The following is a 24,865-nucleotide window of genomic DNA, read 5'->3' on the forward strand; positions in this document are numbered from 1 at the left end:
TCATCTAATACCCTAATACATCTACAACCACCCCTAATCGGTATCATCAATCTTTTAATCTTATACTCATATTTCCGACGCCAACAACAAATTACCCCCTTATTGGTCCGCCTCTCAACACCACCAGTTCATGGTGATTTCCTAACTACTTATTCGCGACTCTGACACTGGGTCATACTTTAATATCTACGCCAATTGCGCCCAGGTAGCTCGCCATGTCGCTGCTGGGGACGCTAAATTCCAACGTGACGGAGGTCCAGGAATCCTCCGCATCGCGCGAGGCTCGTCGTCATGACCCTGCCGCTAGTGTGAGCACGGACGAGACAATGATGGGCGACGAAGAGAAGGTCGAGGTCGCCAACGAAGACCAAATTGAGGAGGAAGTTACTCGTCTTGCTCAGAAATTAACCCGTGAATCGACTCGCTTCTCTGTGACTGAAGCCCAAAATACTTTCCTTGAGACAAAGGAAGATTCGACTCTCAACCCTGCTAGTCCTAACTTCAGAGCTCGTAACTGGATGAAGAACTTGCTTGCTATTACTTCGCGGGACCCGGAACGCTACCCATCACGCCAGGCTGGTATCTCCTTCCGTAACCTTAGTGTACATGGATTTGGAAGTCCTACCGATTACCAGAAGGATGTTTTCAATTCGATTTTCCAGATCGGTGCTGTTTTCCGTACGTTGACTGGTACTGGAAAGCAAAAGATTCAGATTCTGCGCGATTTTGACGGTTTGGTTAAGAGTGGTGAGATGTTGGTCGTGCTGGGTCGTCCTGGTAGCGGTTGCTCTACTTTCTTGAAGACTATGGCTGGTGAGATGAATGGTATCTACAAGGATGAAAAGTCTCAGATGAATTACCAGGGTATCTCCGATAAGAAGATGAAGAACCAGTTCCGTGGCGAAGCCATCTACACTGCCGAGACTGATGTTCACTTCCCTCAGCTGCTTGTCGGCGACACTTTGAAGTTTGCTGCCCTCGCTCGTGCTCCGCGTAACCGTCTGCCAGGCGTTTCGCGCGACCAGTACGCTGAGCATATGCGTGACGTTGTCATGGCTATGCTGGGTCTGAGCCACACTATCAACACCCAGGTTGGAAACGATTTCGTGCGTGGTGTGTCTGGTGGTGAGCGCAAGCGTGTCAGTATTGCTGAAGCCACTCTGTGTGGTAGCCCGATTCAATGCTGGGATAACAGTACCCGTGGTCTGGACAGTGCCAATGCCCTTGAGTTCTGTAAGACTCTGAACCTGATGTCAAAGTACTCCGGCACTACCTGTGCTGTTGCTATTTACCAGGCTTCTCAGAGTGCCTACGATGTATTTGACAAGGTTACTGTTCTGTACGAGGGTCGCCAGATCTATTTCGGTCGCACTGATGAGGCTAAGCAATTCTTCATCAACATGGGTTACGATTGCCCGGAGCGTCAGACTGATGCCGATTTCTTGACTTCCCTTACTAGTGCCTCGGAGCGTATTGTGCGCCCTGGCTTTGAGAATGCTGTTCCCCGCACTCCTGATGAGTTTGCCGCTGCTTGGAAGAACAGCAAGGAATACCGCAATCTGATGAAGGAGATCGAGGAATACGACCAGTTATATCCCATTGGTGGAGAGTCTTTGCAAAAGTTCATTCAGGGTCGTAAGGCTATGCAAGACAAGAACCAACGTGTTGGGTCTCCATATACTATGTCGGTTGTGCAGCAGGTTAACCTTTGCATGATTCGTGGATTCCAACGACTAAAGGGTGATGCCAGTTTGACATTATCTCAACTCATTGGTAATTTCATTATGGCTTTGATTATCGGTTCCGTCTTCTTCAACTTGCAAGAAACTACTGATAGTTTCTACTCTCGTGGTGCCCTTCTCTTCTTCGCTGTCCTGCTTAACGCATTCTCCTCTGCCCTCGAAGTAAGTTATAGAATTGACTTTTTACCGCTCATCATTCTACTTTCTTCTTTGACTAACAAAATCTTAACTAGATCTTGACCCTTTACGCGCAACGTCCTATTGTCGAAAAACAAGCCCGTTATGCTATGTATCACCCCTTCGCCGAGGCCATTGCATCGATGCTGTGTGATATGCCTTACAAGGCGCTTAACGCTGTGACCTTCAACGTGACCCTTTACTTCATGACGAATCTGAACCGAACCCCTAGCGCCTTTTTCATTTTCTTGATCTTCTCCGTTGTCACCACCTTGACCATGTCCATGGTGTTCCGAACAATCGCCGCTTCCTCCCGTACTCTCTCTCAGGCCCTGGTTCCCGCTGCCATCCTGATCCTTGGTCTGGTCATCTACACTGGCTTCACGATTCCAACTCGTAACATGTTGGGCTGGTCTCGCTGGATGAACTATATTGATCCCATTGCCTATGGATTCGAGTCCTTGATGGTCAACGAGTTCCATGGTCGGACTTTCGAGTGCCTCGAGTCTTCTATGATTCCTCATGATGGTCCTTACGCGGCTCTTTCGGATGCCTATAAGGTCTGCGGCACAACGGGTGCCAAGGCTGGTTCAAACATTGTCTCCGGTACCGACTACCTTACTGAGAACTTCCATTATTACGACAGCCACAAGTGGCGTAATTTGGGTATTATGTTCGGTTTCATGGTTTTCTTCTGTGCTACTCACCTGCTTGCTACTGAGTACATTTCTGAGTCCAAGTCTAAGGGTGAGGTCTTGCTTTTCCGTCGTGGACACGCTCCCAAGTACGCTGAACACGGTGACGAGGAAAGCACTGAGGTTATTGGCTCTGCGAAGAAGACAAATGAGACCGATAGCCAGGAAGTCACTGGTGGTATTCAGCGTCAAACTGCTATCTTCCACTGGCAAGATGTCGTCTACGATATCAAGATCAAGAATGAGGAACGCCGTATTTTGGACCATGTCGACGGTTGGGTCAAGCCCGGTACTTGCACTGCTCTGATGGGTGTTTCTGGTGCTGGTAAAACTACTCTCTTGGATGTTCTTGCTACTCGTGTTACTATGGGCGTTGTTACCGGTGAAATGCTTGTTGATGGTCGCCAGCGCGATCAGTCTTTCCAGCGAAAGACTGGCTACGTCCAGCAACAGGACTTGCATTTGTACACTACTACCGTGCGTGAGGCTCTTCGATTTAGTGCTATGCTCCGTCAGCCCGCCCACGTCTCCCGTCAGGAGAAGCTGGACTATGTTGAAGAGGTTATCAAGCTTCTTGGTATGGAGGCTTACGCTGATGCCGTTGTCGGTGTGCCCGGTGAAGGTCTGAACGTTGAGCAGCGTAAGCGTCTCACCATCGGTGTCGAGCTTGCTGCCAAGCCTCAGCTGCTTCTCTTCCTGGATGAGCCTACTTCCGGTCTGGACAGTCAGACTTCGTGGTCTATTCTTGATCTCATCGACACTCTGACCAAGCACGGCCAAGCTATTCTCTGCACTATCCACCAGCCTTCCGCTATGCTTTTCCAGCGTTTCGATCGTCTCTTGTTCCTCGCTAAGGGCGGTAAGACTGTCTACTTCGGTGATATCGGTGAAAAGTCCTCTACTCTCTCCAACTATTTCGAGAAGAATGGTGCTTCCCCGCTACCCTCTGAAGCCAACCCTGCCGAATGGATGCTCGAAGTTATTGGTGCCGCACCTGGATCCCACTCTGATATCGATTGGCCTGCCGTCTGGAGAGATTCCCCCGAGCGCACAGGAGTGCTCGAGCACCTTGCCGAGCTCAAGACCACACTCTCTCAGAAGCCCATCGAAGAATCCAGCAACGATCCATCCAGCTACAACGAATTCGCCGCTCCTTTCATGGTCCAGCTGTGGGAATGTCTTGTCCGTATTTTCAGTCAGTACTGGCGTACTCCAGTCTACATCTACTCCAAGGCCGCTCTCTCCATCTTCACTGCTCTCTACATCGGTTTCTCCTTCTTCCAGGCTGAAAACAGTCTCCAAGGTCTTCAGAACCAAATGTTCAGTATTTTCATGCTAATGACCATCTTCGGTAACCTGGTCCAACAAATCATGCCTCACTTCTGTACCCAGCGCTCCCTCTACGAAGTTCGCGAACGCCCCTCAAAGACATACTCCTGGCAAGCATTCATGGCCTCAAACATCATTGTCGAACTCCCCTGGAACACTCTCGCCGCCATCCTCATCTTCGTCTGCTGGTACTACCCCATCGGTCTATACCGTAATGCCGAACCAACAGACGCAGTCCACACCCGCGGCCTGCTAATGTTCCTGCTCATCTGGACTTTCCTCCTCTTCACCTCTACCTTTGCACACATGATCATCGCCGGTATCGATCTCGCAGAAACAGGTGGTAACCTTGCCAATTTGTTCTTCTCTCTCTGCCTCATCTTCTGTGGTGTACTTGCTACACCATCTCAGATGCCTGGCTTCTGGATCTTTATGTATCGCGTTTCACCATTCACGTACCTTGTCTCAGCTATGCTGTCAACAGGTGTCTCGGGTACAGACGCTGTCTGTGGAGCTGTTGAATACGTCACTCTTCAACCTCCTAACAACCAGACTTGTTACCAGTATATGGAGACCTATATTGATGCTTTCGGTGGATACCTGAAAGATAAAGATGCTACTTCCGATTGCGCTTTCTGCACAATTTCTAATACCGATGCGTACCTTGCTCAAGTTGGAAGTTACTTCTCTGACGCTTGGCGCAACTTCGGTTTCATGTGGATCTATATTATCTTCAATATCTTCATGGCCGTGTTTATCTACTGGCTTGCTCGTGTGCCTAAGGGAAGCCGAAACAAGAGCAAGAGCTCTTAGGGTAGGGTGTCGTGGCTTCGTTACCATGCTCTCTTCTCTTTCTTTTTTTTATTTATTGTTAATACTAAAATATTCCTGTTGTTTATTTGAATCTGTTGAGACTTGCTTGTTATTTCGAGGCTTGCTTGTTCGATATTAGATTTGCTTTTCTTTTCGTTGTACACATTTACACTTTCCACTCATGTTGACATTGTGACTCTTAGAGAGTTCTATCTAGATTAGATATTTGAAGATAAACCAAACATATTCATCATTATTTGCCTCCTGATTTCTCCATTCCATCTTGTACAGAAATCATCCACGGATGTAATATTTTGAAATATGTAGGTATTTATTTTTGTCTACTCCGGTCCCCTCCGAGTCCAGTCCCTTCAGCCGCTCCAGCCGCTCCAGACACTTGATGTTTCAACACACGGCTTCCAAGAAATAGTGCCGATACTTCTCCATCATGATGCTGATATTGAGACTTACTGGGCCAATGTAAAACTTGTATAAAAAACACCAATTATACGGGCACAATCAGCGACTGAAAGCAAAACCTCGCTGCAAAATTTCCAGGAATTGGTTCGAAACATTATAAATAGTTGGCATAGAACGTATCATTGTATCATCGCGAGAACAGGGACGTGAATCATCACAAGTTTCTGCTGTAACAGAATTTTGCAAGACAGGGGTACGGCATAGATCGAAAAGGATCCGATCAATTGAGGACGGGATAGGTGGAAGCCCGTCCCAATGATAAAGTGTAATTACGATAGAAATCATTTGAGACAGTGGGGATATCTGTTATATAGTCAAGTAATTTATGCATTCGTTAAATAGGTATAAGCGAAATTTATCACAGAGAAGAAAAGGCTAAGAAATAAGACAAAAGGTAAAGATATGATGTCAAATCGAGAAGATTTGATAAAGAAGCAAAAATCTACCACGTAAAAGCCTCCTCCACAAAATCAACAACAGCCCCCCTTCCAATCCTCTCCCTACTCGCCATTCGAACCTCATCCGCAAATGCCCCAGGCCCACAAACCGAAACAAGCGTTGCACCCACCCTCTCCGGCAAAACCTCATCAAGGACAACATCAGGTCTGCATCGTCCTGAATACATCTGCACCGTCTTAGACGGAGAGACTATATCGGCTGCACGCCGAGGCTTGGAGACAAATAGCTTGATAACGAGGATATCGCGACGCATGGGCAACTTCAATATCTGGTCCATCCATTTGGTTACCCATGCAAGATGGTCTGTAGATCTTATGGACCAGATAAGGTAGACGCGGCGGGTAGCTGCTGTTTCGGCTGCGGCGCGAAGAACAAGCTCTCGCGTATAGAGGAGATGGTGTGTTATTCCTGCACCGGCTGAGAAGAGGACCGTCGTGCCGTAGCTTTTGGGGTTTGCGGGGTGTGAACCGTATGGGCCTTCGATGAAGCCTGGTCCGGTGAAGGTGCGATTTGGTTTTGATAGGGCTAGGTCGTAGAGGCGGCGGGTCATGCCTTGGCGGGCGCTGATTATAAGAGAGACCTCTGTTGGTTGGGGACGGTTATCTTGGAGGTTGTCCGGGTAGAAGTTGAAGCCTTGTTTTTCGAGAGAGGAGGGGGTGAGGGGCGGGTTGTTAGATTTGGAGTCGATTTGGGATTGTGTGTTCCGGGGCTCGGCCCATGCAATTGAGAATGGGTGGGACATCCACCATGATACGCTGGGGATGTAGGCAAAAACGTGACACCCTGGCTGTATGTCGACGGATTTGGGGAGGTGAAAGGTGACTCGGCATGCTTCTCCTTCGAGAGCTTGGATGGTCATTCGGGTACAGCCGTGTTTGGGGGAGAGGTTCAGGTATGCAAGGCGAATAAGTCGTGTGGTGCGTTCGATGAGCCAGATTGCGGCGACGGCATGAATCCAGGGTTTTTGGGGGAGATTATCCAGGTCTAAATGGAGGTATACGCCGATGAATGCTAATAATGCGAATAGTTGGTGGAGATGAAGGAAGGTCTCGTAGAAGGCATGCCGAATTGGCGAGGGCGAGTGCAAGGACAGAGCTACCATTGAGCAGGTGCCTAGTAGACCCCAGGAAAAGAAAGGCGTATCTCTCAAACGTGCGAGCATATCGGTGAAGTTTTGCTCGGCGCAGGCGTTGACTGCCCAGGCTGTGGTATGGGTGACGGTTTCTAATACAACAATGCGGCCCAACCATCGGTGAAGAAGATTGTATGTGTCGAAACTAATATGTAAAATAGATATGAGGGGATTATTGCGACTCGCCAGGAGAAAAAGCGGCACCATGTTGAAAACTGCCAGAGTACCCGACCGTCCGCGCAGTTCTGCTATCAGCGCCTGCTTTTCGTTGACCTTGTAGTCTAGAAACAGGCAATACACAACCTGACTTGTAAGATACAAGGAGACTAGTATGGTCTGAAACCGAGATGGAAGAGTGCCTATTCCTACCGCGGAAGACAACTGGACCTCTCGGTTATGTCTTTTCCTGCCCAGAGGGGCGTATAGGACGTTTTTCTTCAGCCAGGGCCACCATTTGGATTGTTCTTGGCTCCAGTACGTTTGTTGTCTTCGACTGGAGGAGACAGAGGTAATCTGGCGAAGATATGCATGGCTTATCTGAGCGATCCGGCCGCTGAATATAATGAAAGCCAGGACAATGACTGAGGAGTAGATGATCCGCGCAATGAGTACATCGAGGGGGACATTAACGCCATTCAGCCCTCTGGAATATTCATATATGTATGTCACATTCGGTCCGTAGTTTCGTATCGCGAGATGCGAGGAAGGCCCGGCCATTGAAATGCCCCAGACTCGCTGAAAGGCTGTTGATGTCGAATACTCGGGTAGTCGTTAGGGTTTATGGGAATATCCTGTATGAGTAGATGGGGTATGTGTCGAGAAAGAGAAGGTCCAAATCGCAGATCCGTTTCACTTTAATGAAGTTCCGTCCAGTTGTCGAATCGGAGAGGTGTCTAAGTATGCAGTTCGGTTCTTTCGTTTCGAGGCGGGCCGTGGAGATGCGAAGACGAGCCAGCGAAATGGGGTATAAACAGATCAGGGCCAGCGATCAGAATTGAATAGAAGGTTTAAGCAGCAAACAGGAGTGAACAATGGACTGTTGTAAATGTGGAGGCAGAAATGTGTCAATGACCGTTCAATATGGCCCTGAGTGAATGACGCTGACAATCAGATGAGAAGCAAAAGCTGGTAAACAAGCGCTAAGGTGCATATGACGACAGCTAAACAGTTGGTCTCTGGAATCCGGCAAGACTCAACGGATCGCTAATACACAGATCTGCAGTTGCCTATCTCTTCCAGGCATCGTCCAGGGCTGAGGAATGTAGGAATCCGGGCAGGCAACAGGTGGAAGAGGCGAACACGTTTTTACTCCTGGCCAGAAAGGGAAAGTCCGAGAAATGAAATGAAGAGAATTCAAGTAAGAAGAAGATTCTAATAGAAAAAGAAGAAGAAAAGAAAGAAGTTGAGAATCAAATCAAGTGTAATTTCGCAATGTAGTGGAGGTTGTCTATAGAAGATGCACAATCAAGGGACCAGCCGCTCTGAAGGGGGAAAGGAGAAGGAAAACCAAACGAAAATTCGAAACTGAAGACGAACTGTTCTGAAAGCCAAGCTTTCCAGCGGCCAGAGGTCTTTTTAAAAATAACAAACCTACAGGGCTCAGATGCATCATAGATGACATGCCATATCTGAGAATGCATTGTTCTTCAGCCACTGTTTGGCCTAGAGGTGGTGTTTGCCTTAGCGCCCAGCACTTTACCCGGGCCTATCAGGGCTTCCCCTTTCATGATCAGGGGGTAAGACCGGTTAAGACCAGTGTTTCTGCAAGATGCAGGCATCGCGCAAGCCAGTTCTCTGATTTGTTGGTTTGATTGGGGCCCAGAAGCCCTTGCAGATCTCTGACCAGCGTAACGCCCTGGATGGGTACTGGCAGGGTCCAAGCTGGAGCGGCGGGAGCCTGTCATTTCACACCGAATGGATATATCATAGGAGTATTCCATGTTTCTGAGAGTCAGATAAGCTAGAGAATATCTGTGGACTGTTTCAATTAGTAGTCAGTGCCAGGTGGGGTTGGTGGATGTTTCAAACATGTCATTTGGAAACCGCCGACCGTGCGGTTCATATTGATGGCGGGCATGGAAGACAGTGCATTGCTTGGCGAGTTAATAAGGTCGTACGATTTCATTTATTCTGATACAATGGCATTTGACCGGATCCCACAATGCTTGAATGGCTGATTCAAATAAGGTATTTTGGCTTATGGTTCATATTAAGCCTGTCATCTTATCGGAGAGAGAGAGAGATGTTGATGCCCTGATGCCTGAATTAAGGGGTGTAAATGGCACGTGCTCACAGCAGGAACGAACCAATCAAAAGGGGGCATCTAATTATATAGTCTCAACGGGTCACTGTGCGTGTTTACTTTCAAAAATCCAACCTCCCAACGAGATATTGAAGTACTTCGTGTATAATATATAAATCTAAGGGTATCTGGATCATGATCATACATAATGTTACAATGAAAGAAAATCAGCACCTAGAGCACGTACTCGATGCATGCCTATTGAACAAACCACCCACCCTTCTCCCAATCTCGATCTCCATCGGGACCTCTGCGAGCCTCTGGGTCACGTACACCATTCAAAAGTATCTTCAACCTTGCAAAGTCTATCGGTTTCATGACCCAGCCATCAAAACCAGTATCGATATAGGAGGTCTCATCTCGCTCAAGAAGAGATGCAGACACCGCAAGAATGGGAATCCGGGAGTCAGACCTCTGGAATTCGATATCGCGAATTGCTTTGGTTGCAGCCATTCCGTTAAGGATCGGCATCTGGAGTGTTTGGTCAACATGGAGCACAATTATTTACTTTGAGTAATTTGGCGCCAACCTGAATGTCCATCAAAATCGCATCAATAGTCTCGCCCTCAGACGCTAATGCCTTCACGCATGCTTCTCCATTGCTGGTCGACTGGACTGTATGTCCGAGTTTGCTTAATCGTTTTTCCATAATCTTGCTGTTGACCGGGTTGTCTTCCGCGATCAGAATGTTCAAGCTCGTATCATTTAAAGATGAAACTGGTGTATCAGGCACGGCGTTATCAGAGGTACCCTGAGAGTTCTCTTGAGCTGATCTGTGTTGCGAATCTGACGTAGGAGAATTTGATTGCTGGGATCTGTCGACAGGTCGTATGGGAAGGCTCAAGGATATTTGTTGCTGTTGGTCTGACTCGCCCTCTTTGTCAGGAGAGTCGTCCTGTAATTGCAATGGCTCAGTAGACCGAGGCTTTCCATGTCTGAGATAACTATCAGTTGAATCATTTCCGGCGTTTTGTCGACTGTCGCGCTTATCGCTTTTCATCAGGATAAAATCTCCCTCTAATATTGATGGCGACTTCGGCATTTGGAGAAGACTGGATCTATTCGAATCCTGCACTGGCAATGAAGATGCCTCTCCCGGGATCTGGAATGGAAGGATAACCTTGAAACGGCTGCCTTGGCCTTCTGTAGACTTGACAACCAACTGCCCTTGCATTGTGTGGACAATGCGAGCCGCCAAAGCAAGGCCAGTACCCAGCACACGTTTATTTTGACTTTGGAAATGACCTTCGTCGTCGTCTCCGGTTAATTCCCTGTCTGCATAGACCTCTTCAAGCTCTTGGAAAAGGCGCTCCTGTGTTGATTTCGGCATCCCTGATCCTGTGTCTATAACTGATATTTCAACTGAAACCCGATCACTTTTTACATCAGATGTAGATACTTGAACAGTCACACCACCCTGTGACGTGTGCTCAATGGCATTTGCAATAAGATTCACAAAGACTTGCCGTAATCGACGCTCGTCACCCAGCACCACATCTGGAAGCCCGGGATTCATTTTAAATTTGTAGGAAATACCTTTCGTTTTGGCCTCACTGGCCAGCAATCCAAACGCGTCGTGTAACGTGGGTTCCAACTTGAAAGAATCATTCTTGATGAGTTGTTGTCCATTTTCAGTGGCGAGGTCTAGAAGATCATTCATGATATAAACAAGTGACTTGGAGGCCGTGTAGGAGCGGATCAGGTTTTCACGAGTGTCTTCATCTAGAGTGCTTTCCATGGCAATTTCCAAGTAATTGATCACTGCGTTCAGGGGTGTTCGAAATTCATGGGCCGAGTTGGCCAGCAATAGACGTGTAAGCTGAGAGTTCCTCTTGAGAATGTCCTTCTGTCGCCAAACTTGAATGAATTTGCCGTAGACCGATCCAAGAATCCCCGCCGTAGAGATGTCAGACTGAGACCACTCTTTTGACCGACTGAGGGTAATTTCGCGCCATTCTTTGAAGCTTTGACGTGGTGTCAGAGGCCCTATACCGCCACCAGAAGACTTGTGTGGATTGCCAGCCCATCTGATGGTTTTCACTTGACCAAGACGGAAGAAAATGATAAAATCATGTCCATTGGGAGATATTGGGACATAGAGCAAGCCTGAGAGTCGCTTTAATCCAGGTTTGTAGACTAAGTCGGAAAAGTCTTGCCCAATATCATGCGATGCCAGGATTGAGGTGACTTTTCGTTGACGAATGTATTCCACCAGGGCAAGGACTTCTTGAGAATTTGTCTCGCCGCCAAAAAGCTTCGCTTCGTTTCCAATAGAAAGAACACCATAGTCAGCTTGGAAGAGTTTTAATAAGTCTTCTGAAGATCCCACGATATATTTTGATGGATCTGCTTCTTTTGGAACCGAGTTCATCATAACACGTGTTTGAAGATCAGAGGCGCGATTAATACGCTCGATGTTTCGAGCTACAGTATCGCCGACCAGACGGCAAAGTTTACGTATCGGGAAAGGCACACGTATACCATCTTCACCGTACCCATGACAAGATATCAAGCCCCAGAGGTTATCATAGGCATTGATGCTGATTGACATCGATGAACGCACTTTCATGTTTGCCAAATATTGATTGTGGATTGGCGACATCGCCCGTAGGTAGGCGTGGCTCATATCAAGAGGCGTTTCAAGATCCTCCAAGGTCCGACATACCAGTCGTGCTGTAGGATGATCCCGGTTGTATAATAATCGGACTTTATTGATCTTGTATAGCTCACGGGCCTGAGCCGGGATATCTGAAGCGGGGAAATGAAGACCTTGATATAGATCTACAGTAACATTGGGATCCATGATCTCAGCTACCACCCGACCGTTTGCATTTTCATCAAATTGGTAAACCATAACTCGATGGAATCCAACCAATTCTTTTACCAATCCCGCGGTGACTTTGAGTAGCATCTCTTGTTCAACCACCTCCGAAAGCTGTGCCTGTATCTGAGAGAGTACACCAAAGACCTGCATTGAAGCAGCCTCACCCTTTCTCAACCGGGCTTCTCGAATAGAACGCACCGAATTGCTTGCACTGATTGTACTTTCGGCATACTGAGCTGCACTTGGAGTTGGCGTGGTTTGTAAAGTACTTATGGGAGTATCAGGGGGCTTTCGATCCTCAACATTCAATGGGTTCAGTGTGTCTGTCTCCAGTTCAAACTCGCAGATGATTATAGCCTTGTTTTCTTGGTTGACGTGTGTTGCGCACCAATACCGAGTGTGATTGCCGGACGGCTGTTCAATTGTCAGGAGGAAAACCTCGGGACCATCGATGATCAAGTCATATGAGTCATCTCGAACATAGTCAATATGTTCCAGAAAAAGGCCTCGTTGTTCTACACTCAATATATCGGTGAAGCTTTCCAAGGCAAAAAGTTGTCGTGGCGAAACCCCCATGATTCGTCTCGAATTTTCGCTCACCACACGAACGACAAGCTGACCAGGGGACTCCTCTCTTAGGGCAATCATCACCCCAAAGCTTTGAATTGCACCTGGGGTCCGAATTGGCTCATCTTCACACCGCTCAATGGCAAATTTGCCATCTTCAGACTTTACAGAATGTCCGTTCTCTGTGAAAACATGTTCGAAGCGGGAGGTCATTAAGGATTGATCCTCAGTGGGAGGTCCTTGGGACGGTGCATCCAAAGGGCCGACTAAATCTGCCGTGTGGTCCAAATCTCCTGTAGCAGGCGTGTTCGAAGATATCTCATCGTGAACAGAAACACTCAGGCTATTATGGGAGACTGCATGGTCATCTTGATTTGGATAAGGAACTGTTACCTCAGGCAGCGAATGTATCCTAGAGATTGGCGTGTCCGCCTGATTCAGAGATTCCTCTGATTCATCAATCGCTGGTGGTGGAGACGCATGAGAATCACGCGCCAGCTTCATCGCGACAAGCGATCGGATTGGATATATTCGATCAGAGCCACTGAGGCTTGTGCCAGACATGCGACCATCATTTTGGCTGCCAGATCCGGTGCGTTGGCTTTGAGAGGTCTGAATAGAGTTTTCTAAGCTTGTCTGTGATGTTTCTGGACCACTGCCGGAGGAGTTTTGCGATGTCATGGTCACGGACGAGGTGGAATACTAGTATTAAACAAAAGTAAAATCTAGAACAGCAAAGGTGACGAGTTTTTTCGGGATCCACTGTATATCATGGTAGGCGAGGAGCCAAGTTGTGTGCTCCTGTGGTCAGTATAATTGTGAGAATCCAATTGTGCCAATTTTGCAGTAATCAGCGAAGAACAGTAAAGGACACCTCTAAAACATTTCGGGGCTGATCGTTGTACATACATCTATATCAAAATTGTCGATCGCAAAGTGTACCCCACAATGACGCACAATAGATGTGACGTCACGTACCGCACCAAGTCTCGAGTCTTGGCAAAATAAAAGAAATATTTATGGGTCATGGCTTGAAATCGATGTGGTCATATGTGGGATTAGCAGTAAATGATCCATTTGGAACCTTGGAATGTTCAGAAGTGCGTGGGAAGGAACAGCCCTGGGGAAGGAGTCGGAATATGAAAGAAACGTGGCAGCACCAACCCCCCAAATTGCACTGGAATTCCTTCAAGTCGATGGGAATACAGTTTATTTTTTCAGACCATTTTAACAAGTCAAGTCCGCCCATGAGTTTCCTATTTCCCGAATTTGTCTCCTGCCTTGCAGCGTAAAAGGCAAAACTATGTATACTTGGGATTTGCTTACGGTAGAAGTTGAAACCAAATCCGTGCTCTTCAGGCACGAACGCGTTCAAGTTCTTTCCAATGCCCCACTCAGAATAAGGGAATAAGCTAAGCATTAATTCGGCAAGAGACATCTAGACCTTGTTCGAGACTTCCGGCATCATGATTGGCTATACGAGACGGGCTTAACCCGCTTCAAAATTCTTACTATACATATGATCTGTCTTCAAGGTCTATCAAATGAACCAAGGAACAGCTCCCTTTGAATCAACAAGTAGTGAATCCAAAGAATTCAACCAACTTGGTTGACTGCTACGCGCATCACAGTCTGCAGCAAGATCTTTCTGCTTCCAAAATGACTGGATGATCTCCCTCAGAATGAAGATATTACCAATACTGCGTGCTTCATCCATATGGTCCAGCATACGAATGATTACCAATCTTTGTTCGTCCGAGTCCGCTTCACAGGCTATGACGAACAATGGCCATGGACTTGTGCAAATAGAGAGGCGGTTGAAAATATGGAATGCCTGTGTCAAATATGCTTCTCTCTCGCGGCGCCGATCCAAATAATCTGCATGGATACGCTGGTGATATAATAAAGCTGATAATCGGTAGAGCTCGGCAGTCTCTATAACCTTGCGGTGCTCTTCGATGGTACACGTTTGAGACTCAAAACCTTCGACAGGGGAAACATTTTGCGTTAGGGAGGTGAGTCTGCCTTCTAAGATGAGAGCTTCTGTAATATCGGGAGGACCTGACATGATTTTACATCGTATTTGATTTAGACCATGAATTGCCTTTAGGACCTCTAGAGAACATCCAAGAGATCCAATAACCTAGCATCGACAGTTAGACAATTTCTGATCAGCAGTAAAGGTTGACAAAGTATCGCAGAACTCACAACTGTTTCATCGAAGCTGTCATCTGCCAAAAGATCAATGGAAGGTGTTCCTTTTTGAATGAGTTGTAGAGGTTGACTGGCGGCACCAAGAACTTCATGGTAAACTAGCCATGTATAAAGGAATTGATATCGAAGATTCCCCCCGGATACATTCCATAGATGATACAACATGGCCTTTGCTCCGTCTAGGTGAAAATACCAATTTTCCTCTGTCTCATCGAAAACCTGAGGTTCATGGTTAGCTTATCGAGAAGCCTTGCGGATGAGAACAAAAAAAGGTAAAAAAGGGGGGTTTACACTATAAACACAAAGCATCATCGATGCAGCAAGTTGTGTATTAGCAATAGCTGTGCCGCTGTGTGTCTCTGACGAAAGTGACGATGACAACCAACGTACGGCCTTGGCTTTGAACTGTAGGGCGGCTGTCGCTCCATATCTATGGAAAGCCGAGACCGCCATAATAGCGTTCCGTAGAGCTAAAGACGCAGAACTGGAAGAAGCGAGTGCCATCGGCATGAGCTCGGAGCGAAACCCGTTAGTCGCGTCGATGGTCGATATCATACGCGATATTCGACTTTCATCTTGGATAATAGATATATGAGCAGTTGATTAAATTAATGAAAGTTCATACAGTAAAAAGCTCACAATATTCTAAGATACCCAGTTCGTTGCCAAGCAGCTGAGGGTAAATGGACAGACCAGCGGAAGGGCGACAAGAGAGAGTGTGGGCGGCTGTGACTCGATTAATAATGCCATTGATATTAAGCCAGGAGGGATGACGAAGGTCATCCATAGTGGTGTTTAGAAACTGTGATTCTTTGAAGACTGAAAGTAACGGAGAGCACGGGTGATCACTGTAATTCGTGGGACATGATCGGCGTCTCCTCCCGTCGGACTGTTCAGGCCAAATGAGACGCACCCCGTAGCCAAGACACTCTCTTCCATTGCGTTGGCAGTTATTACATGCCGGGGTAATTTTGTCACAGCTTGTTTTCCGCTCTAATTATTATCTCTATCAGCAACCCCGCCATCATTATGTGGGGAACATCAGGAGGGGAAAAAGGGTGTGGCAGACGCACTCTTACATGTCCAACACCTTTGCTTAGCTTTTCCAATCGGGTTTATTTCAGCAGCTCGCTTTGCAGCTGCTGTCATGGCTGAAGCTATTTGAGTGGAGTAGTTGAGTAATACAAAAGGGTGCAGCGAGGGTATAGCGATCCGGGTGGTGCACCGTGGTCACTTCGATGCCTGATTGATGCCTGCGTCTGACTGTGCTGGATCCACTTGCCCCACAATTCAAGACTGAGGGCAATACTTTGCGATCTTCTATCAAGTAGATTGTGGAGAAGAGCTTCCGAGGGGATTTAATACCGAATATTAGATAAACTTTGCGATCGAAAGGATTTCTTCTTAACCAATTTAAGAAAGTAGATGCGGTTGCAGCAGCCTTGGAGGTATGGAGCGCAGAAAATGGCCGGTTGTAAAGATCGGCTGGCACTATATAAGGTGGCAGACCACGCACATTCAGTAATGGAGTCAAAAAGTTCAATTACCACCGGCATTTGCTCTTTCAAAAGACAATCTTACCGTACAAAACCAGTCTACTATGGCTACCTCCAACAAAGTTCGTCTAGGTGCCGTACAGGCAGAGCCAGTCTGGCTCGACCTCGATGGCAGTGTTGACAAAACCATCCATCTCATTGAGAAAGCTGCCTCAGATGGAGTTCAAGTACTTGGATTTCCCGAGGTGTGGATTCCGGGATACCCATGGTAAGACTCGATCTCTTCCCAATGAATATTTTCAGATCTTAGACTAACAGCGAACGATCAAGGAGTATGTGGACATCTGCAGTAATCAACAACACACACATCATCCACGAGTACATGGCAAACTCCATGCGACGGGACTCAGAACAAATGCGTCGCGTCCAAGCTGCCGTTAAAAAGGCCAACATGTTCATCGTCCTCGGATACAGTGAGCGAGAGGGTGGCAGCTTATACATGGCGCAATCATTCATCTCACCCGATGGAGAAATCGTGCATCACCGCCGCAAGATCAAACCCACCCATATTGAACGCACTATCTGGGGAGAGGGCCAAGCCGAGTCCCTCAAATGTGTAGTCGACTCCCCATTTGGAAAGATCGGTGGCTTGAACTGCTGGGAACACCTCCAGCCACTGCTGAGATACTATGAGTACTCGCAAGGCGTGCAGATTCATGTAGCTAGCTGGCCGGCTGAATTTGAAATGCCTGACCCGGCAAAGATTAGCTGGCTGTATCATGAAACGGGAGAGGCGAGTTCTCGAGCAAGTCAATTCATGGCTATTGAAGGACAATGCTTTGTGCTTGTCGCATCTCAGATTTTAACTGAAGAGAATCTCGATAAGAACAATTTGACTGGGAATCCTGTTACTAAGACTCCGGGTGGTGGGTTTTCTATGATTTTCGGACCTGATGGGAAGCCGTTGTGTGAGCCCATTGAGGCGGGTGTTGAAACTATCCTAATGGCGGATGTGGACCTCAGAGATATTGACTACCCAAAGTCTTTTATTGATGTTGTGGGCCACTATGCTCGGCCGGATTTGCTTAGTCTACTGGTGAATCCGAAAGTGGACAAGCATGTAACTATGATGCAAAAGTAGCTATACTTATGTCTCTAAGTGAGCTCTACCCCCAGAATTTCATAACTAATTCCCGTTGACAAGATACTTCATAACACTTTCGATCCAGCTTAGCTTCTCCTCTGCGGTACCGTTGACTGGGATTGGCACAGAAGATGCAACAGAGCTAGGGTCCGCTGATGGAGTCGCAGACTCACGAGCCCGGGTAGCAAAGGTGGTAGTAGCGACTACATCCGCAGTAGCCGAAGATGTCTCAGCGGTGGTGCTAGTCTCAGCGGGAACAGAAGCCTCAACGGGAGCAGAAGTGGAAGTTGCAGCAGGGGGGGTAATCTCAGCTGGAGCAGATGTCTCAGAAGAGACAGATGAGCTAGTCTCAATAGCTATACTCGAGGTAACACTGGACGATGAAGAGGAACCAGAGCTCGAGTCCGAGCTGGAATCAGAACCCGACCCATCAACAGTAAAATCAACACAAGACTCATAAGTCTGATCAATAGACTCAGCATACCAATACCACTGCAACACACATTCACCACCAGTAGCACACTTCCCACCCAAATCATCAGGAATAGTAACCGAGAACTGGGTATTATTTGCCGGAATCGTAGTAGAAACCGAAGCATAGACAGACCAGTAAATCAACGGATCCCCAATAACAGTATTGCTCGATGTCTCAACAACAGAGACATTCGCAATGCCAGTATGCGGAGCATGGATAGTAACGTCGAAGTCAACAGTTTCACCAGCCTTGTACGAGTAAGTGACGTTGTTGTCAGCGTACTTAAAGCCCTTGCAGAGCCATGCATCACAGCTAGCAGCGTTGTAGTCAGACTGTGTTGATGCGACCTGTAGCTCGGACTGGATGTTTCCGTATATATCGGATGTTTCGGTGTCGTAGGCTTGTTGGCCGCAGGCGGCTTCGAAGGCTGAGCCGGGATAGCGGGGTGTTGGGCTTGAGACGAAGCCGTGGCCGTGCACTAGGGGGATGAGTGCGAAGAGGGCCGATGCGGCGGAGAAGGAAGTTGATTGTTTCATTTTGGTGATTTCTTCTTCTTCTTTTTTATAAGTCGAGAGAATGACTGGGAGGTAGAATTTGAATTTGAATTTGAATTTAGAGATCGGTAGCCAGTACCGAGTAGAACGAACGAATGGATGTTTAAAAAAAATGCACGGTCACAGACCGGAGAAAAGATCGAATGGAAAGGAATGAAAAGACGAAAATCAACGATAGACCAGCTTGATACTCTCAAAGCAGAAGACAGGGCCATGAACATACCTTTATATCAATCCTGTACCTGACCCATACTCCAACAAATTCAAATTCTAGACCCTATCAGAACCAGAACAACCCAATAAACCACAAACAGCCTAAAAGATCCAGGTACCAGATCACCACAGAGGTGCAGCTGTCAAATGCTCAAAGTTTCCAAAAAGACGCACTAATATACCCTGAAACAAGTAACCGCCTCCTGATAAGCCCAGCACCTCATCTCTCCACTTACCATGGACCAGGAGGCGCGTTGTGAGACCGGCGGTATTACTCGATCCCACGAGGACTTAGGGCTTTCTCGGAGTAATTATTATTTTCGGAACCTACGAGCCGGAGGACTTTAATAGAGCCCTACTGCTGTACTATACTTTATCCGAGACAGGGCCGATGTGCAAATGTTCCGGGCTTGCCAAGGCTTGCTCCACGCGCCGGCCGGGTTTCAAGTTAAATGGCAGCATGAGAAGTTGAAACAAGGCACTGTAGGTATTTGGTGATTGACGGAAATATTCAAGAAACTGAAATGAAAGCTTGATCCTAAATGTAATACTGCATTGTATGCAGGGTAGTCAATTTGGCATCATCCGAGTATTCACAGGGGAGAAAGTGGGTCGTACTTTTTTTTTCGGATGACAGGGGTTTTGAAGTGAGACTAGGAGATTGGAGCTGTTACTTACGAACGTCGGATACTTGGGATTCTTAATGGATGTTATTGGTGGTGTTCAACTTATATGTTGAGTAGGTATTTTTTGGGAGTGGGATTTAATTGTCTTATGGCCGAATGTTGCTCAGCCAGGCCCCATACAGGTTGGTCATTGCAGAATATAATGACATCAAGCTACTAGAAAGGAAGAAAAGCTAGGGATTAGAAACTGGTCCAAGCGCAGTCAGAACCTTAGATGAAGTATTCCAAGAAATAAAGGCTTGCAAGATCAAAGAATTGGGTTTCTATCAACGTAATACCAGGTGCTGGCTATCATGATCTGATGAAGACTACCACGCGATAACTTCACGTCAAATAAACCGTATCTGCATTCGGCCAAAAGATATCAGGCCAGATAACCAATGCCAGGTATAGAAAATACAATTCAGCAAAAGCCAATAAGTACCTGCACACAAGCAGCAAGAAAAGAAAGGATATAAATGCTATTGAAAGAAAATGCCAATAACCAAAGACATAGCGCTCAGAACGAGGGTATCAATTACCAAGCACGAAATAGAAAGCAGCTCGCTCAATGACTGCTTACGCATGCTCCGCAGAATGAGGCTGCACACGCCCACCCTGCTCGCTATTCTGTGCATTATGCGCTCCGCCAGCCTCGTGCGTAGCATAATCATCAGCAAATGGATTCTGCACCTCAAAATCCGCCGCATTATACTCGTACTCGGCTTGGGTATCATCCCTGACATTCGTAATGCGACCACCAGTCATGGCAGTGTTCCCAGACGCAGCATTCTCACCGAGAGTTGGAGGCGAACCCCTCGTGGAGCCATTGCTGTTCCCGTTCCCATTCCCATTGGAGTTCGCAGCAGGACTCACTGAGCCCCGGGCCTTGCGAGCCTTAAGCATAGCCCGTTGCTGCTGCGAGAGCGCAACAGAGATCTCATCATTACACTCGATCAAAGTAAGAAGCGTCTCCTCGTCTGGTGTGGGATTCGTAGAATGAATATACGACTGTATAAGCCTCGAAGAAGAACGACAGCGATCAATAAACTCCTTAATTAGTTCATTTCCATCCATCTCCGCCGCAGGCGTAGTTTGCACAAATTGTGTAAGCAATTTCGCAGAGTTCCTCGCCTCCTCTACTCTTGCTGCAAGCTCACCCGGAGTAGGAAGAGAAGCAGTCGGCGCAGGCGGAGGCGGCATATAACGAGATGACTGATATCCCGCAGCCCCAGCAGCATTTGGTGCAGTGCTACTAGTTGCGCTCAAATGGGGGAAGCGATCCATCTGTAGAATAAAAGGAATCATTGTGAGCATTTCATCAGTGCAAATCAAGGTGAAAACATACTTACAAAGGACCTGTCGCCCTTGGTTTTCTCTTTCGCCCACATTTGCAGTAGAGGTTGGAGATCTGGATCTTCGCGCTTAATTCCTTCGAGAGTGTTTAGGTATTGGCGCAGATAGTGCTGAACGTGCCAGTCGCGACCAGTGCGGAGGAGGTCTTTCATGACGGAGACGAATTTGGTATCGAAGTTTCGGGTAAATGTGTGCCCGGGGTTATCGACTAGGATGCGCATGACCATGATCGCATTGTATTGAATGTGGTTTGGAGTTGTTTGGGGGGTAGAGAGGTATTTGCGAATGCGGTAGGCGGCTTCTTGAGCAGCGGCGGGGCTTGATTCAGCGATTTCGACGATTCGAGGGAGATGAACGAATTCATTGCCTGCCTATTGTAAATAAAGAAAGAAATGTATTAGGCTTGCTGTCTAAGACACGGGGGACTAGGAGGATAACATGGCGGGCGCATACTGAGTTCTCGGGGCTGCTGCTAGATTCGCAAAAGGTTTTCTGTAAAGCGCGCACGGGGTTAGTCACCAGGAATTAATTGGACTGAAGGTTGCGATGAAAGACATACCATTTCCCGAAGGAGATCAGCGGCTGGTGAGTCGTCGGCATGTTCGGGGGTCACATCTCTGCTTGTCGCTGGTGAGCCTGGTAGCGGTCAGCAATTGTTGCGGGGAGAAGCGAGCGTGGGGAGGATAACAGACTGTCTCGGCGGCTCAGTTTCCCCAAGAAGCGATTCATGGTTGTAGGCATTCAGGTATGTAGGGTGATATGAAATTTGACAAGGAAGAGAAACAGAGGCAGGATTTAGGAATTAGGATTTTTTTGAGTCTGGAGAACCGGGGACGGGGGGCCAGAGACAGTTATAGGTTAGTTGGGGGTTGTAGCCTCGCGTAGGTGCAGGGTCCATGCTAGGTCACACTGTCATTCGCGCTTATAGCTGGTGGCGGCTTCACTATTAATTACCCTGATTTTTATTTTTTTTTCTTTTTATTTTTCATTTCTTATTTTCCATTCTGTTCTACGTGGCAAACCGTCTTCTGACGTGGACTTGCGCGTCAAATTCCCGACGATCGCACATTTTCTTCCATGGATGCAGATGTTCATGTCTATTTCCGTCTCTGAGGCTCTTTGGATCGCTTCTATACTTACCCGGTTCACGGACAGGAAGATCGAGATCAACCTGTAGAACATACAAATGTGCAAATTTACAAATTTACATTAAAACATAACAGTATAATCCAAATTACCACCTTCAAATTTCAATTCTCACACTCTACAGTACTTAATCCCCTCCACATAAAACCATGATGATGCACCAAGTGTGGCTGAGGCAGCAAGATTAGCACCGCCAAGACTACTTGGCCCTCCTATCCGGGCAATGTGGCTGCATATCCTTTACTGAAACACCATCGAGACTCTGCACCAAACCATCATCTCCAAGGCAGCAATCACCTTAATTAGGATTTCACATTCTCCCAGCTGCAAGGCATCACCATCACCCATGGCCCCGAGTGTATCAAAGAGCCAATCGGAACTTCTTCTCTATTTCCCATCAATCCATCGTAGCAGCCGGTCTCGCAATCCATACTGACCTAATCCCCGCCCGCCGCGCAGGCTGATGAAGTGATTTTGTGTGTTTTTGTAGTAGGTGTAGGGTCAGATGCCTAGTGATTCTCCGAGTTGGATTCTATCAGTATTCATTCGTTTTGCCTTGGAGCGGGTAGACCTACGCGTTGGGTTATGCGTGGATAAACGGTTTCGAGGAGCAGGAGGAGTATGACATTTATACTGTATGTAGCGTGCGATTTTGTTTATCTTCCAGTTCGTAGTATATGGTCAGTACTAGTTGCTTGCATATAAATTTCGAGTTATCCTGGGTGGTTTGGAGATTTGGTTGCATTCAAGTTGTCCACGGGTACTACTAGTAACGATGCCGCTTTCCCGCATGTAAAGTCGACTTGAACTTGAATGAGTATACCAGACATCGAATAGATAAAAAAGACAGAGTTAAGAGCTAAGATTTATTTATTTTTTGTATATATGTGTGTCGTGAAGGGTAATTGTTCGAAATTCTAAATGTTCTGCCCCGGAGAGATTTGGAAAAATGGTACAAAATATGTAATGGTTTTATATATATATTAGCTCCTCGTGCGGGGCTCGCCGCTCGCAGATCTTCCAAGATTTCGGTTTCTGGTCTTGATATTGCATAAAGAACGCAGAAATATATACGATTGCATGCAAGTGAACCAATAATGGCCAGGTGATGTTCAAGTTGTAACGTTCAAATAGATTTCGTGGGCTCTCCCAATAAAGTCTACCGTGTGAAAGAACGCAAGTGACACTGACACTTAAACCAAGTCCAGAAGCTTGAAATTACATACTCAATTCAACATGAAAGACCAACTTCAACTAAAATTATAAGACCAAATCCATTTGAATCGTAAAAACCATTGGGATATTATTTCAGATGGCCGCGTCCCTACCCGCTATGAGGAAGTACCTGAAAGTACATGTATACAAGTCTTATAGGGAAATGTTTCACAGAAGAGGAACCACGTTTGTATCATGAGGGATCGGGCAGTACAGAATCCTATGTCCATCGTCCGGAGCCGCGCTTGTTTAAACTTTTTAATTTGGTTCTTCCTCCGTTGGTACCATGACCTAAAAAATCTTGTATGATCCGGTAATCATTTTCCGTTCCAACATACAGATGCGCAAGCAAAGAACTCCGGCCAACCCGTCCACGGCAATCCTTTTTCTTTCCTACCACCGTTCAACATCCCCTTCCCCGGTGATCGTCGCGATCATGATCCGTTTATGCCTCAATAAGAGCCTGGCGGATCTGAGCGCCACGCTGGCGGGAAGACAGACGACCGACCTCCTTGGCAGGGGCCTTCTTGACCTCCTCATCGGCCTCGGTGAGGATGAGCTCGATGTGGCAGGGGTTGGTCATGTAAGGGTTGATCTAGAGGGTTTATTAGATAAGAACTGGAGTGAAAAATTGGAAAAATTGGACGGAGATGGAAAACATACACGACCGTGGGCACGGTAAGTACGGCGGCGGCCCTTGGGAGCCTGGTTGACCTGGATGCGCTGGACGACCAGGTTGCTGGTGTCGAGACCCTTGGTGTCGGCGTTGGCCTCAGCGTTCTTGAGGAGGTCGAGCAGGTACTCGGCGGACTTGACGGGCCAGCGGGCCTTGGAGACACCGAACTGCTTGCCTAGGATCGAAATATATTAGTCGATTGTTCGATAGCCCACAGATTCATATCCCATGTTGAATTTTTCTTCAGCGGCAACGGTATCCACCCAGACGAGAAAAGACCAAAAAATCCATCTGCGACATCTCCGAAATAACCCATTCATTTTTTCCAAGCCCAAAAGCATCCGAAATAATGCCGACATTCCAATATTCGATAATATCCCATCACAAGCCCCCTTGAAACACCGTTGCCACCAAAGGATATATCGAACACATAGAAGGGACAGAATTTTCAGAATCGATAACTCACCCTGAGCGGTGCGACCGGTAGAGCCAGCGTAGCGGCGCATGGGAACAGCCATGGACTTCTTGGTGACGTTGTCGAGGTAGGTAAGAGCCTTCTGCAGCTTCATGCCGTTGATAGCCTGAGCAGTCTCACGGGTGTTCTTGAAGCTGACGCGGAGGTAAGAGCCCCGGGCGCGGGCGCTCTTCGCGTTCTGAATCTCCTGGGCGGCGTAACGGACCTGCAAGCGATCGAACCTCGTCAGTAATCATTGTTGAGACGGATGGAAGATTGTGGTTTCATTTCGAGATGCAACCGGACCCAGTCCATGTATCCAAGCGTTTTCAAGGGTATCGAAGTTGAATTGGACATGAAAGGGCCTCTCAGGAATCGTCTGGGCAATATCGAAAGAAAGGTAGGTGTTGGACTCACCATCTTGAAGGAGTTGGCGAGGGGAAGTCGATGGTCCTCGGTGTCGGGATGATGTTGTCGCTTTTCGTCTTCGACCGCTGACACTAGAACACCAAGTTTGGTGCGGTTTTTTTCGCTCTTGGCGCGCGGGCCCTAAGCGAGCCCTAACGCTAGCTTCCTTGGGAAGGTGTATTATGTCAGCATTTCCATGCATGTGATTAGTCATTCTAGACTCACCGGATGAAGAATGCGCTATACTGAATCTGGAAGTATCGATGCCTGAGAATTAGACGACGATTCACACATAGCAAGCAAGTTTTGAGACTTAGGTATTCCCATCT

The 24,865-nt window shown here is 47.3% G+C and overlaps 9 protein-coding genes across 9 annotated transcripts; 2 read left to right on the top strand and 7 right to left on the bottom strand.

Moving 5' to 3' along the window:
* Positions 1-215: 215 nt before the first annotated feature.
* On the top strand, positions 216-4,756 carry N7478_001242 (pleiotropic drug resistance family ABC transporter; the record flags this gene model as incomplete). The annotated part of the gene is made up of 2 exons (XM_056917457.1): positions 216-1,904; positions 1,976-4,756. The coding sequence occupies 2 exons, from the start codon at positions 216-218 to the stop codon at positions 4,754-4,756; spliced, it is 4,470 nt and encodes a 1,489-aa protein (XP_056785337.1).
* A 922-nt stretch (positions 4,757-5,678) lies between these two features.
* On the bottom strand, positions 5,679-7,544 carry N7478_001243 (ferric reductase family protein; the record flags this gene model as incomplete). Its single annotated transcript, XM_056917458.1, has 1 exon — positions 5,679-7,544. One exon carries the CDS (start codon positions 7,542-7,544, stop codon positions 5,679-5,681), a length of 1,866 nt encoding a protein of 621 aa, XP_056785338.1.
* A 1,783-nt stretch (positions 7,545-9,327) lies between these two features.
* On the bottom strand, positions 9,328-9,600 carry N7478_001244 (CheY-like superfamily; the record flags this gene model as incomplete). The annotated part of the gene is made up of 1 exon (XM_056917459.1): positions 9,328-9,600. One exon carries the CDS (start codon positions 9,598-9,600, stop codon positions 9,328-9,330), a length of 273 nt encoding a protein of 90 aa, XP_056785339.1.
* Positions 9,601-9,613: 13 nt separating this feature from the next.
* Positions 9,614-13,201, bottom strand: N7478_001245 (uncharacterized protein; the record flags this gene model as incomplete). Its single annotated transcript, XM_056917460.1, has 1 exon — positions 9,614-13,201. The coding sequence occupies one exon, from the start codon at positions 13,199-13,201 to the stop codon at positions 9,614-9,616; it is 3,588 nt and encodes a 1,195-aa protein (XP_056785340.1).
* An 859-nt stretch (positions 13,202-14,060) lies between these two features.
* Positions 14,061-15,521, bottom strand: N7478_001246 (transcription factor domain-containing protein; the record flags this gene model as incomplete). Its single annotated transcript, XM_056917461.1, has 4 exons — positions 14,061-14,663; positions 14,729-14,953; positions 15,125-15,309; positions 15,389-15,521. The coding sequence occupies 4 exons, from the start codon at positions 15,519-15,521 to the stop codon at positions 14,061-14,063; spliced, it is 1,146 nt and encodes a 381-aa protein (XP_056785341.1).
* Positions 15,522-16,334: 813 nt separating this feature from the next.
* N7478_001247 (carbon-nitrogen hydrolase family protein) lies at positions 16,335-17,371 on the top strand (the record flags this gene model as incomplete). The annotated part of the gene is made up of 2 exons (XM_056917462.1): positions 16,335-16,498; positions 16,561-17,371. The coding sequence occupies 2 exons, from the start codon at positions 16,335-16,337 to the stop codon at positions 17,369-17,371; spliced, it is 975 nt and encodes a 324-aa protein (XP_056785342.1).
* Positions 17,372-17,416: 45 nt separating this feature from the next.
* Positions 17,417-18,385, bottom strand: N7478_001248 (lytic polysaccharide monooxygenase; the record flags this gene model as incomplete). Its single annotated transcript, XM_056917463.1, has 1 exon — positions 17,417-18,385. One exon carries the CDS (start codon positions 18,383-18,385, stop codon positions 17,417-17,419), a length of 969 nt encoding a protein of 322 aa, XP_056785343.1.
* Positions 18,386-19,860: 1,475 nt separating this feature from the next.
* Positions 19,861-21,366, bottom strand: N7478_001249 (VHS and GAT domain-containing protein; the record flags this gene model as incomplete). The annotated part of the gene is made up of 5 exons (XM_056917464.1): positions 19,861-20,568; positions 20,634-21,008; positions 21,091-21,129; positions 21,197-21,273; positions 21,330-21,366. The coding sequence occupies 5 exons, from the start codon at positions 21,364-21,366 to the stop codon at positions 19,861-19,863; spliced, it is 1,236 nt and encodes a 411-aa protein (XP_056785344.1).
* A 2,077-nt stretch (positions 21,367-23,443) lies between these two features.
* On the bottom strand, positions 23,444-24,548 carry rpl17 (60S ribosomal protein uL22; the record flags this gene model as incomplete). The annotated part of the gene is made up of 4 exons (XM_056917465.1): positions 23,444-23,593; positions 23,662-23,849; positions 24,141-24,354; positions 24,546-24,548. The coding sequence occupies 4 exons, from the start codon at positions 24,546-24,548 to the stop codon at positions 23,444-23,446; spliced, it is 555 nt and encodes a 184-aa protein (XP_056785345.1).
* Between the last annotated feature and the right edge of the window lie 317 nt (positions 24,549-24,865).

This window comes from Penicillium angulare, assembly GCF_028827245.1.
Source record: "Penicillium angulare strain IBT 27051 chromosome Unknown utg000001l_segment0_segment0, whole genome shotgun sequence".
Taxonomy (NCBI): Eukaryota; Fungi; Ascomycota; class Eurotiomycetes; order Eurotiales; family Aspergillaceae; genus Penicillium; species Penicillium angulare.